The 15,058-nt window shown below is 61.0% G+C and overlaps 2 protein-coding genes across 3 annotated transcripts; both read left to right on the top strand.

Annotated features, from left to right (window-relative positions):
- Positions 1-2,074: 2,074 nt before the first annotated feature.
- LOC128974751 (putative N-acetyltransferase 8B) lies at positions 2,075-2,761 on the top strand. Its single transcript, XM_054391447.1, has one exon. The coding sequence runs from the start codon at positions 2,075-2,077 to the stop codon at positions 2,759-2,761; it is 687 nt and encodes a 228-aa protein (XP_054247422.1).
- Positions 2,762-4,187: 1,426 nt separating this feature from the next.
- VPS16 (VPS16 core subunit of CORVET and HOPS complexes) lies at positions 4,188-14,954 on the top strand. Of its 2 annotated transcripts, XM_054391684.1 has the most exons (24): positions 4,188-4,240; positions 4,549-4,637; positions 4,744-4,841; positions 5,116-5,244; positions 5,655-5,799; positions 5,870-5,985; positions 6,300-6,422; positions 7,399-7,454; positions 7,916-8,005; positions 8,377-8,471; positions 9,003-9,079; positions 9,574-9,705; positions 9,812-9,939; positions 10,735-10,770; positions 10,965-11,073; positions 11,145-11,279; positions 11,369-11,477; positions 12,155-12,252; positions 12,332-12,436; positions 13,344-13,421; positions 13,621-13,790; positions 13,870-13,966; positions 14,146-14,249; positions 14,578-14,954. In XM_054391684.1, exons 1-24 carry the CDS (start codon positions 4,188-4,190, stop codon positions 14,720-14,722), a joined length of 2,517 nt encoding a protein of 838 aa, XP_054247659.1. In that variant the 3' UTR covers positions 14,723-14,954. The 2 variants fall into 2 exon arrangements, with proteins under 2 accessions (XP_054247659.1, XP_054247660.1); XM_054391685.1 differs by lacking the exons at positions 8,377-8,471; positions 9,003-9,079; positions 9,574-9,705; positions 9,812-9,939.
- Positions 14,955-15,058: the final 104 nt, after the last annotated feature.

Genomic DNA, 15,058 nt, shown 5'->3' on the forward strand with positions numbered 1-15,058 from the left:
ACCACTGTGGGGTTCTGGAACAGGATCTTACTTTGTCCCATCGCTTGTGCTAGTAGGCATCCCAGGGCAGGGCATGGTTACCAGCCAGTGCCCTGGAGCTTGGACACCTGCCCTTGGGGAGTTGCCTGTCTCCAAGGAGCTCTTTGTGTGCCCACCTTGGGCTTTGGTGGCCTTTGTTTGAGGGATAAGTGACTTGGCCACAACGAGCCTGGCATTGAGCCTGGGCTTGGGTCCAGGCCAAGTCCCCTGTGGGGCTGAGCTGGGTGAGTGCCATAGTGGGGGGCTGGGGGGTACAGCAGCTCTTTTAAGGGGGTCTGAGCAAGGGATTAAATGCGCTCAGCCCCACACCGCCCCTATTGATACTTGCCCCTCGCGGCGGTCCGGTGCCAGGGCATCTCCTTCATTTGTTGGGGATGAGGGTCCCGATAAGCAGCGAGGGAGGGGCTTCCCCACCCCCCATGCGCACGCTGAAGCCTGTGCCTCCCGCCACACACATCCACTCCCCTCCGCGGGATTTACCCATCCGAGCCGCAGCGTGACCCCACAGCCCCCCCGGGACGGGCTTATGACCGCGGCCCGGTACCGGCGTGGGCGGCACTTCCCGTTCGGCGCCTGCGCTCGCCGCGTCCCTGGAGCCGCCGTCAGCCCGGGTAAGGGCCAAGTTGGGGGGGGGGGGGGTACAACCGCCGGAACCACCCCTGCCTAAATCTAGACGAGACCCCACTCCCCCTCCCCAGCCAGAGGGTTGCAGAGGATGGGTTGAACCGAGCCTGCGTCTTTGGGCAGCAGCTTGGGCACAGGCCGGGGATGGGGGAAACAAAGCTCCCCCGCCCCCTCCCCAAACCCCGCACTGTGCTGGGGGATTGCCGGGCCCCCAGGGTCTGGCGAGGGACACTCAACATCTCACCTCGGCCACCCCCGAAGCTGCTTGGAGCCGCAATGTCAGATAGCAGAAGGTGCGGGGGGTCGGACAGGGAGTCTGCCAAGGTGGAGGGGACTGGGAGTCTCCAATGGAAGGGATGCAGGGACCCCAGGGTGAGGGGGTACTCTCCCTTCCCCCCCGGGAACGAGGCCGGTGCAGACCCCCGCGGGGTTTTTGGCGGCTCAGGATTCCCACCCCCTTCCCCCAGGGCTTGAGGGGGTCATGCCTGCTCGGGGTGTCCCTGCCCAGGGTGGGCTTAGACCCTGCTCCGTGAGCCCACAGCGTATGCTGAGCAGCCCCCGCAGGGGTTCTGTGCCCCTCACGCCCCCTGCCCCTCCTGTGTACCTTTGCCCTGCTCCCAGAGTGGCACCGCAGGGCAAAGGACGAGCGCCCAGGCAGCAGCCCGCTTCTGCCCGTGCCACCGGTGAGTGCTAGGGGCCCTGGGATTGTTCGCGGGAGGAGCAGGCATCCCTAGATCTTCCTGCCCAGACCCTGCTCCCCATCTCCTGGATGTCCCAGCCTGAACCTGTTCCCTGCAGCCTGGGGGAGATGAAACTTGGAGGTCACATCTAGGAGACCACTTTGCCTCCACCTTCATGGGGATCCCTGTATGGGAACAGCACTGGGGGGAAATGAGGAAATCTGGGGTGAGATGGTCATGCTTGGAGGGATGGAAGAAATTCTTCACCATGAGAGTGGTGAGACACTGGAACAGGTTGCCCAGGAAGGTGGTGGAAACCTCATCCCTGGAGGTTTCTAAGGCCGGGCTGGATGTGACTGTGAGCAACCTGATGTAGTGCGGGGTGTCCCTGCCCATGACAGGGGGGTTGGAACTGGATGACCCTTAAGGTCCCTTCCAACCCTAACAATTCTATGATTCTCTGGGATTCATGAGGTACTCGGAGAGGATCCCCAAGGGGAAAGAGATGTGGGGGGAGGGCTGGGGTGGGTAGTCAGGGCAGGGACCCGATGGGGGGATGAGGTGCACACCCTCAACAGGGCTGCTGGTGGTGGGTTTTGGTGAGAAGGGGGAGCTGATGTGGCTGCATGGTGCTCGGGCAATGATTCCTGGGGTTTGGGGATGCTTTGGGGGTCCCCATCCAAGGCGGGCAGTGCCCTGACACCCCTGTACCACGCAGGTGCTGGTAGCCCATGGCGTCCTACCGCATCAGGCAGTACCGGGAGCAGGACTACGAGGCGGTGCGGAGCCTCTTCGCCCGCGGCATCCTGGAGCACGCCCCGGCCGGCTACCGCCACTTCCTGCGCTCGGCCTGGGCACAGCTGGGGCTGCTCATCCTCTTCATCGGGGCACGAGCGGCTGCCGGCTGCTGGGTACTGGGGCTGGGTGCCGTGGCGGTGGCACTGGTGGCCTCCTGGGTCCAGGTCCGCTCCTTGAGCACGACCTACGTGCAGCAGGCTCTGAGCACCGACCTCCTCGACATCTCCAGCAGCTACCTGCGGGCACCCAACTCCTGCTTCTGGGTGGCAGAGGCCAAGGGGACTGTGGTGGGCATGGTGGCTGTGACCCCACCCGAGGATCCAGCAGAGAGAGGGACGGCCCTGGAGCTGAAGCGAATGTCGGTCAACAAGGACTACCGGGGCCAGGGCATCTCCAAAGCGCTCTGTGGGGAGGTGCTGCGCTTCGCCCGGGCACGGGGCTTCGGGGCCGTGGTGCTCTCCACCTCCATGGTGCAGGTGGCTGCCCAGCAGCTCTATGAGGGGCAGGGCTTCAAGAAGGTAGGAGCCTCCAGCCCCTCGCTGCTTGCTGCCATCCTCTGCTTCCAGATCTACCATTACCGCTGTGACCTGCCCGGCCGCACCGCAGCCCCACCACACTAGGCACCGCCCTGGCACCCCAACCCGGGCACCCCAACACTGGCACATGGGGCATGGCCATAGCACCCCTGATCCCAGCCCTGGTATGTGAGGTACCACCATGAGCCCCATGATTCCAGTCCTGGCATGTGGGGCACTGCCGTGGCACATCTGAACCCCACCCTGGCATGTGATGCACTATTGTGGCACTCCTGACACTGACCCTGGCACAGGAGGCAATGTGGCAGCATCCTTCTCTGAGGCACTCCTGACTCCAGCCATGGCACATGAGGAATTACCATGGCATGAGGCATGTGCCTTGGCACATGAGGAACTGCCCTGGCACATGAGGCACCACCATGGCATTCCTGACACTGGCCCTGGCACACCAAGCACCATTGCCATCTCCAGCCATGGCACACAAGGCACCACTGTGCCACTCTGACCCCAGTATGCAATTCCCTGTGGTGGCACATGCGTGGGGTAGGTGGGTGGGTGCCAATGCCTGTGCCTGGCCAGGCTGCTGGGTCCCTTCCTCGTTTTCTAGCAGTAATTAATAAATGAGACCTGTGTAAAGCCTCGTGGGCCATGTCTGTGGGCACAGGTGTGCCCATCTGTGTGCTGCCTGCGTGGGCTTGTGGCTGTGTGTGTGTGTACATGTGTTGGCACATGCGTGTGCCCACGTGTGCCAGCATGTGCCTCGTGTGCCTGCACATGCTGCCAGCCCCCTGACACAGGACCATCCAGGCATCCCAGTGGGGTCACCCTGGGGACAGGGAACAGCTTGGGAGACACAAGCACCCTGGGTGACCAGAGTAGGAGCAATCCTGTGCTGGGGACCCAGGGTGCTGGGGTGAGGTGGTCATTGAATGGATGGTGATAGAGGATGCTGAGGGCATAGGTGACACCATGGGGACTGGACACTTGGGGGACACCGGACACCTTGGGGAATAAAAGATAAGAGGGCTCCTGACCGTAGGGCAGAAGGGACAAGGGACCCTCGAGGTGCTAGGGGGAATTACGCAGGGATGATGCCAGGGGACACCTCAGGGACAGGGGACACCTTGGGGACAGGGACATCCCAGGTGCCCAGGACAGGAATATGGTCATGCTGGGGATAGAGGCGGACCAGGGACCCTCGGCGAGGACGTCACCCAGGAACGGCGGCAGGGCACGCCCCGGAGACACCCCCGGGGCCTGGAAGAGAGCGGCCGTGCCCTTAGGCAAGATGGCGGCTGCAAAAGACCCGCTGTGCCCTCACTCAAGATGGCGGCAGCTCGCGGTCTCTTCCGCCTCCACGTGCCCTCAATCAAAATGGCGGCGACCAGCCCGGCGTCGCGTAGCCGTGGGGTGGGCGGAAGTGTTGGGGGCAGCCGCGGTCCCGACAGCGCCTAGTCCCGTCCCTGCGCCTCCCGTCCCTCCGCCTCCCGGCCTCTCACCTCCCGTCACTATGGACTGCTACACGGCTAACTGGAACCCGCTGGGCGAGGAGGCCTTCTACCGGTAAGGAGTGGCGGGAATGGCTGGGGGGACTGGGCCCGGCACCGAACTGGCACCTTCCCGTCCCTGGGGCCTCACAGAGGGTCCTGGGACTACTCGAGAGGTCTCGGGGCAGGCTATGGGCCTTGGGGCTGGCCAAGAGGGGTCCCAGGGCAGGCCATGGGCTTTAGGGCTGGTGGGGTGGGGGTCCCGGGGTCAATTAGGGGTTAGGTACTGTCCCTAGAGCCCCCACTTGTTGATTTGTCACCTCTCCATCCATGCCTCCATCCATCCGTGCATCCATCATCCATCTGCCCATCTGTCGTCTGCAGGAAGTTTGAGCTGTACACCATGGAGTGGAGCCTGAAGGAGGACCTGCGGGACTGCCTGGTGGCAGCTGCCCCATACGGGGGACCCATAGGTAGGGATGGGCCCTGTCCCCCTGGGAACACATGGCAGGGGTCGTCCTGGCCCCCTGTGGTGACAGCAGAGGGGCCGTGGCTCAGCCTGTCCTGTCCCACGCGCAGCTCTGCTGAAGAACAATGCCCGCAAGGAGAAGTCCCCCAGCGCCCGACCGCTGCTGGAGATCTACTCAGCCTCAGGTCTTCTGCTGGCCAGCATGCTGGTGAGCTGGCCTGGGCGAGGCTGCCCCCTCCTTTGAATTGCACCCTGTATGCTCTTTAGAGGTCTGTGGCGTGCCAGAGAGCTTGGGACAGTCCCAGCTGCCTCTCAAGGAATGCTGGAGGCTGGAGCTTCCTGCTCCTCACAGCAAAGAGCCTGTGGGCAGGGCTGGGGCACTGTGGAAGGGCTTGCTGGTGGCACCAGGGGATGGGGCTTGATGATCTGAAAGGTCTTTTCAGACCAGAGAAAGTCTGTGATTCTATGTCTCCTGCCCACAGTGGAAGAGTGGCCAGCTGGTGCAGCTGGGCTGGACAGCCAGCGAGGACCTGCTGTGCATCCAGGAGGATGGCACAGTCCTCATCTACAACCTCTTCTGCGAGTTCAAGCGCCACTTCAGCATGGGCAATGTGAGTGGGGTAGCACAGTTTGCTCCAGAGCTGCCCAGCCTTGAGTTTGTGTGGTGGGGAATCATCTCCCTTAGCAATTCCCAGCCCCCTGGGGCACTGTGAGAAGAATCCTGGGGCCTCTAGGGAGTGAGCTGGCAACCACCTTGGTGGACCCTGGATCCAGAGATGTCCTGGCTTGGGTTTATGTGGTGGAGAATCATCTCCCTTAGCAATTCCCAGCCCCCTGGGGCACTGTGAGAAGCCTGGCGCCTCTGGGGAGTGAGCTGGAAATCACCTCAGTGGACCCTGGAGCCAGAATCATCCTGTGTCAGCGCAGGAGCAAGGCCTGCCTGAGCTGGGACACCTCCCAGCAGTGCAGCACAGGGCTGGGCTGGCTGCTGGCACGGCCCAGCCCTCTCCTTGTCCCACAGGAGGTGCTGCAGAACCATGTGCTGGAGGCCAAGGTCTTCCACACGGAGTACGGCACCGGCGTGGCCATCCTCACGGGGGCGCTCCGCTTCTCCCTGGCCACCAACATCGACGACCTGAAGCTGCGCAGGATGCCCGAGGTTCCCGGTGTGTCCCTGTGCCCCCTGTGCCCCCTGGCTCTGGCTGGGCACGAGGGCCTGACAGTGCTGCTTGGCAGGTTTGCAGAAGCCCCCCTCGTGCTGGGCCGTGCTGTCCCAGGACAGAGTCACCATCGTGCTGCTGGCAGTCGGACAGGACCTCTACCTCCTGGACAATACCTCCTGCTCTGTGGTGGTGAGTGAGCCACAGTGGCTGGCTGTGGGCAGCAGGGCAACCCCTTACACGCACTGGCAGATCCTTACTCTGTTCCCTTCTGTCCCATGGGGTGTTCTCCAGCCCCCAGCACTCATTAGTAGGTCTTTCCTCCTGCTGTGCCACAGGCAGATGTGTACACCAGGGACATCTGGTCCCATCCCGGCCAGGGGTGAGGGTTGAGCGGCCACAGGGTGGGAAGTAACCAATCCTCAGCCCCTTGTGCAGCACCAGTGCTGGTGTGTGGCATGTCCCACGTCCCCAGGTGTGACTTTCAGACCTTTTCCCTGTTCCAGACCCCCCCTGGCATGAGCCCTTCCGCTGGTGCCTATGTGCAGATGGCTGTGTCCTTCAACTACCGTTGCCTGGCCCTCTTCACTGACACTGGCTACATCTGGATGGGGCTGGCCACACTGAAGGTGAGTGTCCTCTGTCCCTGCCTGTGGCAGGGCATTAGGGCTTAGCCCACACCTCCTCTCCTCAGCTTACAGCACTGGGGGGTGTCCATGCAGGTCCCCTGGGGTCCCCATGGGCTCCAGGTCACCTTCACTGCTGTCCACAGGCACTTTTGTCTTCAAAAGACATCCTCCCTCCACTTCCCATCTTGTTCTTCACTTGATTTTTGTTCCTTGCTCCCCACTTTGCCTAATTCTGGACCTCACACCCCCTTTTCTCTGTCCAAAGTCCCCCCAGTTATACAACCCACCACTAATTGCTGTTTCCCTGCCACTCACAGTTTTGTGACATCCACACCCAAACTTGCTGCTCCTAGAACCATGCCCTGGGCCACCTCAGCCATATCACCACTGCTGGTGCAGTCACTTAGACCCAGGGACCTGCTCACAAGTTGTGATTCCATCCTGCAGTCCCCCCCCGTGTGTGGGGCTCATGTGGATGAGGTTCTGGCTGCCTTCTGTGATCTCTGAGAATCACTGAATCATGGAGTTCTTTAGGTTGGTAAAGACCTTTCAGATCATCAACCATCAGCCCACCACTGCCAGGTCACCACTAAACCATGGCCCTCAGCACCACAGCTACATGGCTTGGAAACTTCTCCAGGGATGGGGACTCCACCACTGCTCTGGGCAGCCTGTGTCAAGCCCAAGCAGCTTCTCCCTCTGTGCAGACAGAGCTGTGTCCTGCAGCAGCTGAGGGACATTCCTCACCCTTGGTTTCAGTGCTCTCACAGTGTCCTTTGGCTGTATCAGCCTCAGCCCTGATGGCCTCCAGAGCCTGAGATGGGGCTGGGTGCTCCCACAGGACCCACTCACAGCATGGCACCCATGTTTCTGGTGCTGCCTGCTCTGGGCTGTGCTGCTCAGCCCTTGGCAGCTCCTGTTGGCAGTGTTGCCCTGGTGGCCACTGCCCCCCTGACCCATTTCTCTTCCACCACAGGAGAAGCTCTGTGAGTTCAACAGCAGCATCAGATCTTCACCCAAGCAGATGGTTTGGTGAGTGAGTCCCAGGGCTGATGGTGGAGCCTGGGCCTGGCTGAGGGGGCTCAGGGCTGATCGTGGCTCTTGGAGCTGGCTGGGAGGGTGTGGGGGCTGGTTATGAGCCTCCAGGCTGGCTGGAGGGGGTCCCAAGTTTGGTCATGGGTCCTGGGGCTGGCTGAGAGATCTCAGAGCTGGTCGTGAGCCTTGGGGCTCGTTGGAAGGCTCCCAGGGCAAGCTTTGGGTCTGGCTGAGAGGGTCCTTGGGCAGTCGTGGGTCTTTAGGTCCCCAGCAGAACCCTCGGGCCCCAGCCGTGCCCACCAGCACCACTCCTCTGGTACCCTGAGGCTTTGCTGGGATCTGCTTGGCTTTGTGGCCACTCTGCTGCCTCCCTGGGACAATCAGGACCCTCTGTGGTCCCCCCTCCTGGTGTGGGGAAGCTGCAGTGGGACTGTGGTTAAGCCAGGGCCCCCTGGCAGGTGCATGCGGCCCCGGAGCCGGCAGCGCGCGGTGGTGGTGGCCTGGGACCGGCAGCTGATGGTGGCAGGGAACTCCAAGGAGTGCATCCAGTATCCTTTGGGAAAGAGGAACCACTGTCAGTTCTGAAGGCCACTGCAGACCACTGCGTGCCCTCCTTGGGCCACTGCCATCTCTGTCACAGACACTGGTGACCCTGGAGTGACCCTCAGGTGTCCGTGGCCCTCCAGGCTGGTCACATCATTCCCAAATCCCAGCGTGCTGGGAGCACTGCCCCTGCTGAGGCCCAATCCCACTCCCCTGCTTCTTGTGCCCAAAGTGCTGATCCCACACCCTGCTGCCTCAGCATGGTTATGAGGCACAGCCTCGTGGGGCAGGGGCTCCAGGGTCACTCTGTGGCACTGCCAGGGCTGGGCTGAACCCAGAGCCACTCTCGTCCCCCAGCCCTTAGCAGGGAGCTCAGGTTTGTCCTGGACGAGGATTCCTACCTGGTGCCCGAGCTGGATGGGGTCCGGATCCTGTCTCGCAGCTCCCACGAGTTCCTGCATGAGATCCCAGGTGAGGGGTGCAGGGTGGTGAGGCTGGGTGGCACCCATCTCTGCCAGGATGGGCACTGCTCACTGCCCAGGATGTGGCCCATGACAGTGTTCTGCTTCGGGGCATGGGTTGTCCAGCCTGTCCAGCTCTTTCTGGAGGCTCAGGAGGTAGTGAGAGCTCTGAAGGCAAGCTCTGAGCCCCACCAGCTGTCCACTGCTGGGCTCCAAACGCAGTTCCTCACCTGGCATTGGGCTTTGCCTTTTTTTCCCCAGCATCGTGCCAGTGCTGGTCCCCTGCTTTGCCAGCTGTGAGTCCTGAGCCAGTGCTGTCCCTGCTTTGTCTCTTGGGCCCTTGATTTGGTGTTGAGTGGGGTCATCAGGGCTGGAAGAACATCCCTGAGCTGTACATCAGCAATCGCACTGCCCAGCTCCTCACCCCAGGCTCTCCTCTGGTCCTGAGCTGCCCGCAGGGATGGTGGGGAGCAGGTTCTGGTGGATGCTCCTTAGCTGGGGCAGCTTTTCATCTGTGTTTTTTTCCCCTCCATCTCTGCAGAGGCCAGCCAGGAGATCTTCAAGATCGCCTCGATGGCCCCAGGAGCACTTCTGCTGGAGGCACAGAAGGAGTATGAGGTAGGTCTTGCTGTCCCCATGGCAGCTGGCATGGCTCTGGTGCCAGCATTATCCATTGGTGAAGAGGGCAGGGAAATTCTTTCTTATACTAAAGCTGGGGACAAGCTGTTGTGACAGGACAAGGGGAGATGGTTTGAAATTAAAAGAGGGAGATTTAGGCTGGAGAGAGGGAAGGCATTTCTGTGCTGATGGTGGGGAGACCCTGGCCCAGGTTGCCCAGAGAGGTGGTAGGTGTCCCATTCCTGGAACCTTTCCAGATCAGGTTGGATGGGGCTCTGAGCAGCCTGCTGTAGCTGATCTCACTGCAGGGAGGCTGAACTGGATGACCTTGAAAGGTCCCTTCCAGCTAACCCAGTCTGTGACTCTCTGACGCTGTGATCCCAGAGGTTCCTGCTGGGGCTGAGCTGCCGGGGCAAAAGCTCCCTTGGCTTCCAGTCCCAGAGGTGCTGGTGGGTGCTGCCAGGGCTCACCCTAGGGACCCTGTTGTCCTGCAGAAGGAGAGCCAGAAGGCAGACGAGTACCTGCGGGAGATCAAGGACCAGAAGCTGCTCCCCGAGGCCGTGAGTCAGTGCATCGAGGCGGCCGGCTACGAGCACGAGCCAGACACACAGAAATCCCTGCTGAGGGTGAGCCTGGCACACGGAGCCTGAGGCTGGCGGGCATCTCCTCCTGCCCAGGTCAGGGTCTCGCTGTGGCTGGCACAGCCCCAGCACCACTCACCTCTTCCTGCAGGCAGCTTCCTTTGGGAAGTGTTTCATCGACAAGTTCCCCCCGGAGGGCTTCGTGCGCATGTGCCAGGACCTGCGGGTGCTCAACGCCATCCGGGACTACCAGATTGGCATCCCTCTCACCTTCACCCAGTATCCTCCGTGGCGTGGGGGGTGCAGGGTCTGGCCCAGACAGGATCAGTGCTCTTTGGCTTTCTGGCCCTGCTGGAACGGCCACCTCCTAGGTGGAGTCACACAGGGTGGAGAGAGCTGCTGACACCACAGGGTTTGGGCATCAGCTGGGCCAAGGTTCTATGGCAAGACCTCTACACTCATCACACACTGGAGTGTGTCCAGAGAAGGGCAATGAAGCTGAAGGGTCTTGAACACAAAGCTTGTGAGGAGCAGCTGAGGGAACTGGGGTTGTTGAGCCTGGAGAAAAGGAGGCTGAGGGGAGACCTTCTGGCTCTCTGTAGCTCCCTGAAAGGAGGATGGATCCAGGTGGAGGTTGGTGTCTTTTCCCATTGAACAAGCTGTAGGACAAGAGGGATTGGCCTTGTTGCACCAGGGGAGGTTTAGGTTGGACACAAGGAACAATTTCTTCCCCTTGAGGGTTGTAAAGGCCTGGCCGAGGCTGCCTGGGGCAGTGGTGGAGTCCCCATCCCTGGAGAGTTTTTAAAAGCTGTGTAGATGTGGTGCTGAGGGCCATGGTTTAGTGGTGCCCTGGCAGTGCTGGGTTGATGGCTGGACTCAATCTTCAAGGTCTTTTCCACCCGAAATGATTCCATGCTCATGCCCTGTGGTGCTGGCAGAGCCAAGGTGACCCTTATGGGGCTGACCTAGGGGTGCCAGGCAGGGATGTTGCTGGAGGAGTGCTGGTGCCCAGCATGCATTGCTTGCACTCCATGGGTTTTTGTGGTCCAAGGTGTCCCTTGACTGTCCCTACAGATACAAGAGGCTCACCATTGAGGTGCTGCTGGACAGGTCAGTGTCTGCGCAAGCACAGCCAGGGTCCTGCACAGCCTGGCCTGAGCCAGCACCCAGCCACACTGCAGTCCCCATTCCCATATCCCCATCGCTTTGGCAGGGGGCTGAGAGGCTCTGAGCCCCCTGCCAGGCCAGCCAAGCTGCCCAGCTCCTCAGGGCTGTGCCACTGAGCCCCCCCTGCACCCCCTCAGGCTGGTGCTGCGGCGACTCTACCCTCTGGCCATCCGCATCTGCGAGTACCTGCGGCTCTCGGAGATCCAGGGTGTCAGCCGCATCCTAGCACACTGGGCCTGCTACAAGGTGAGGAGACAGCCTGGAGGGCTCTGCCCATCCAGGGCCCTGTGGAGACCTCTTCTCTTGTGCCCTTGCAGGTGCAGCAGAAGGACAAGTCTGATGAGGAGGTGGCTCAAGCCATCAACCAGAAGCTGGGTGACACGCCGGGCATCTCCTACTCAGAGATCGCTGCCCGCGCTTACGACTGCGGCCGGACGGAGCTGGCCATCAAGGTCTCCTGGCTGGGGCTGGGGCTGGAGCTTGTCTGGTGGGATGGCTGAAGTGAGTCACACTGCACTGACACCTCCTCTGCCACCTGCAGCTGCTGGAATATGAGCCACGCTCGGGGGAGCAGGTCCCACTGCTGCTGAAGATGAAGCGGAGCAAGCTGGCCCTCAGCAAAGCCATCGAGAGTGGGGACACAGACCTGGGTAAGGGCCAGGGCTGGGCAGCAGAGCACAGGAGGGGTCTGAGGGGGTTTGTTCATAGCTTTGTCTTGTGGAATGAGAGTGGTGGGAGCTGCTGGGGACCTGTGGGGTGGTGCTTGCCCCTCAGCAGGGGGTGGAGGTCTCCTTGCTTCCCTTGCAGTGCTGCCTCCCAGGACTGGCTGGTTGGGCTGCTGGAAGCAGCTTTGCTTGTAGTAAAACCTTCTCACTCTCTGCAGCTCCCTGAAGGGAGGTTGGAGTGAGGTTGAGGTTGGTTTCTTCTCACAATGAACAAGTGACAGGGCGAGAGGAAATGGCCTTAAGGCTCTGACAACCCTTTCCATGAGCTACTGGAATGGCTTGGGAGGGACAGGCTTGTGGCACCCAGCAGGGCTTTGCCAGCCCAGTTGCACCAGGGGAGGTTCAGGTTGGACATGAGGAACAATTTCTTCATGGAAAGGGTTGTCAGGGCCTGGCCCAGGCTGCCTGGGGCAGCAGTGGAGTCTCCATTCCTGGAGGGGTTTCAGAGTTGTGTAGATGTGGTGCTGAGGGCCATGGTTTGGTGGTGCCCTGGCACTGCTGGGTTGATGGTTGGACTTGATGATCTTAAAGGTCTCTTTCCAGCCAAACAATTCTGTCCCTCCCTGACTTGTCCCTGCTCTTGCTGAACATCACTGGTCCAGTCTACACCGTGGTGCTCCACCTGAAGAACGAGCTGACCCGTGGCACCTTCTTCATGACCCTGCAGAACCAGCCGGTGGCCCTCAGCCTGTACCGCCAGGTAGGTGCTGCTGCCATGGCCTGAGGCTGCAGCTGCTCAGCCCCACGTGCCCTGACCCCCTCCTCCCTTCGCTCCCCAGTTCTGCAAGCACCAGGAGCGGGAGACACTGAAGGACCTCTATAACCAGGATGACAACCACCAGGAGCTCGGCAACTTCCACGTCCACTCCAGCTACTCAGAGAAGGTCTGTGCCTGGCAGCGGCAGGAGGAGCAGGGAGGGAGGGGTGGTGGCTCTGGGCTGGCTGCTCCTCGCCCAGGAGAGACAATGCAGTGGAGGAGGGACCACGGTTGGGGAATTTCACACCCTGTGTCTGCCTCTGCCCCATGCAGCCCCATGACAGAGCCAGGTGTTCACACCCAGAGGGGTTTCCCACTCTCACCATGCTCAGGGTGGTCTTAGGATGTGGGGGCTGGGCTCCCCACTTCATATCTCAGGGCCCATAGGCTCATACCCAACCTAAACGACTCAAAGACCTTTAATTAAGATCATCAACCCTTAGCCCAGCACTGCCAGGTCACCACTAAGCCATGGCCCTCAGCACCACATTTACACAGCTTTGAAACCCCTCCAGGGATGGGGACTCCATCACTGCCCTGAGCATCCTGGGCCAGACCTTGACAGCCCTTTTGGGGAAGAAATTGTTCCTCATATCCAACCTGAGGTCTCCCCTCAGCTTCCTTTTCTCCAGGCTGAACAACCCCATCTCCCTCGGTTGCTCCTCACAAGATTTGTGCTCCAGGCCCTTCAGCAGCTTCCTTGTCCTTCTTTGTACGTGCTGCAATACCTCAATGTCCTCCTTGGAGCGAGGAGCCCAAAACTGAGCACACAATTGTCACCTTAGGGCTCTGGGCTAGCAGACACCCAGCCCGTTCTGTGTATCCTGGGAGGTCAGGATCCCACCAGGCCTGAGCAACTCCCTGCCAATCTCTGGGTATCAAGCAAAGCATCTCAGAGCTGGAGCTTCACCTTGGCGGTGTCTTGGCACCAGACACACCTCTTGCCCCACTCTAGGGGTTCTGTGGGTGCTGCCCCATCCCCACTATGTGGCATTCATGCTGGCAGGGGTGACATGGCTGTGCTCTGTCCCCAGCGCATTGAAGGGCGAGTTGGAGCTCTGCAGAACGCCCTGGATGAGTACTACAAAGCCAAGAATGAGTTTGCTGCCAAGGTGAGTGTAGCTGGGGCTAGGAAGGTGCTGGGGGCATCGCTGGTGGGCACAGGGCTTTGGCTGGGCCACGTCTGCTTAATGTGACACCTCAGGTCCCCCTGCCTTGCTCTGCTGCGTAGCTGCTGCCATCGTTTTCCTGGGCCAGGGACCCCATGGCAGAGCTGGGACAGGGACTCTAGGCTGGTGCTCTGCTCCCCAGGCCACAGAGGATCAGATCAAGCTCCTGCGGCTCCAGCGCCACCTCCAGGAGGACTTTGACAAGCCCTACCTTGACCTCTCCCTGCATGACACTGTCTCCAACCTCATCCTGGACGGCCACCACAAGCGAGCTGAGCAGCTCTACCGGGAATTCAAGATCCCTGACAAGAGGTCGGTCCCCAGGGGAGCTGGGTTTGGAGGCCTGCAGGGTCCTGGCAGCTGGAGGAGCCAACTTGCCCTTTGTCCCAAGGTACTGGTGGCTGAAGATCAATGCTTTGGCCACCCGTGGTGACTGGGAAGAGATGGAGAAGTTCTCCAAGAGCAAGAAGTCGCCCATTGGGTACCTGGTAAGGGCTTTCCCTGATGGAGAGGGTGCCTGGGGTAGTTGTGGGGCTGAGCCATGCCATGGGGCAGCAGGAGGGCACTGCGTGGAGCAGCCTGAACAGGCTAGCATGGGGTAAAGGCTGAGACTGGGGGTCCCAGCAGCCACTCCCCCCCCACCCCTGCCTGCTTCTGTGCTCTCCAGCCCTTTGTGGAGATCTCAGTGAAGCACCACAACCGCTACGAGGCCAAGAAGTACGCTCCCCGTGTCACCCCCGAGCAGCGCGTCAAGGCCTTCGTCCTGGTGGGGTATGTCAGGGGGCTGGGGGCAGCTGGCAGGGGCAGGGTGGGAGCACACAGAAGCAGCTGCTTCCTGAGGACGTAAGGGAACCAGGGGCGGATCAGACTCCCGGGAGTGGCTGCTCCAGGGCACTCGGTGGGGTCCCAGGGCGAGCTAGGAGTGGATGAGACCTCCCAGGAGAAAGTGGGTGGGGGTAGCCTTCATCCTTGTTCTCTGCAGCCAGCAAGGGCTGTGGGGGGAACCCTGCCCTTGCTGGAGCTGGGGGAACGGTGGCTGTGGGGCTCCTGTGTCCTGTCCTGTCCCCACACCATCCCCAGCTGCCTGGCTCTGCTGCAGGGACCTGGACCAGGCAGCTGATGCAGCCATCGAGCACAAGAATGAGACAGAGATGAACTTTGTCCTGTCCAAGTGCAGCCCCAGCACTGATGCTGCTGTGGCTGAGAAGCTGAATCGGGCCCGTGTCCAGCTCCTCAAGAAGTGAGCCCTGTTTCTGGGGGGGCCATACCTTGGTCCCCTGCCTGCTGTTCACTCCAGGGGCATCTCCAGCTCCTCGTTGTGCTACTGAGACTCTGCACCCCCTACACCTCCCCCTTGCTGAGGGGGGATCTGTGCCCAGAGACAAGGGTGGCAGAGGGGTGTTCATGTCCTGCACCAGGGCTGCTGTTACACTGCCCAAGGCCAAGGTCTTCCTCGGTGGCTATGAAATAGAGCATTGGGACCCTCCCCTACTGACTGTGTGGCCCCCTCCCCACTGTGGGGCAGGGGTGACCCCAACCTTCTCCCTTCTTGTTCAATAAAGAAAAGACCTCGCTGTCCT

Source organism: Indicator indicator, chromosome 23 (assembly GCF_027791375.1).
Source record: "Indicator indicator isolate 239-I01 chromosome 23, UM_Iind_1.1, whole genome shotgun sequence".
In the NCBI taxonomy this organism is placed as follows: Eukaryota; Metazoa; Chordata; class Aves; order Piciformes; family Indicatoridae; genus Indicator; species Indicator indicator.

Excerpts from the sequence above, each read along its gene's own strand:
- LOC128974751 (XM_054391447.1), top strand. The coding sequence starts at position 2,075 with ATGGCGTCCTACCGCATCAGGCAGTACCGGGAGCAGGACTACGAGGCG.
- VPS16 (XM_054391684.1), top strand. The coding sequence starts at position 4,188 with ATGGACTGCTACACGGCTAACTGGAACCCGCTGGGCGAGGAGGCCTTC. Across the intron at positions 6,423-7,398 it reads TGGGGCTGGCCACACTGAAG|GAGAAGCTCTGTGAGTTCAA; the intron begins GTGAGTGTCCTC and ends CTTCCACCACAG. Across the intron at positions 10,771-10,964 it reads ATTGAGGTGCTGCTGGACAG|GCTGGTGCTGCGGCGACTCT; the intron begins GTCAGTGTCTGC and ends GCACCCCCTCAG.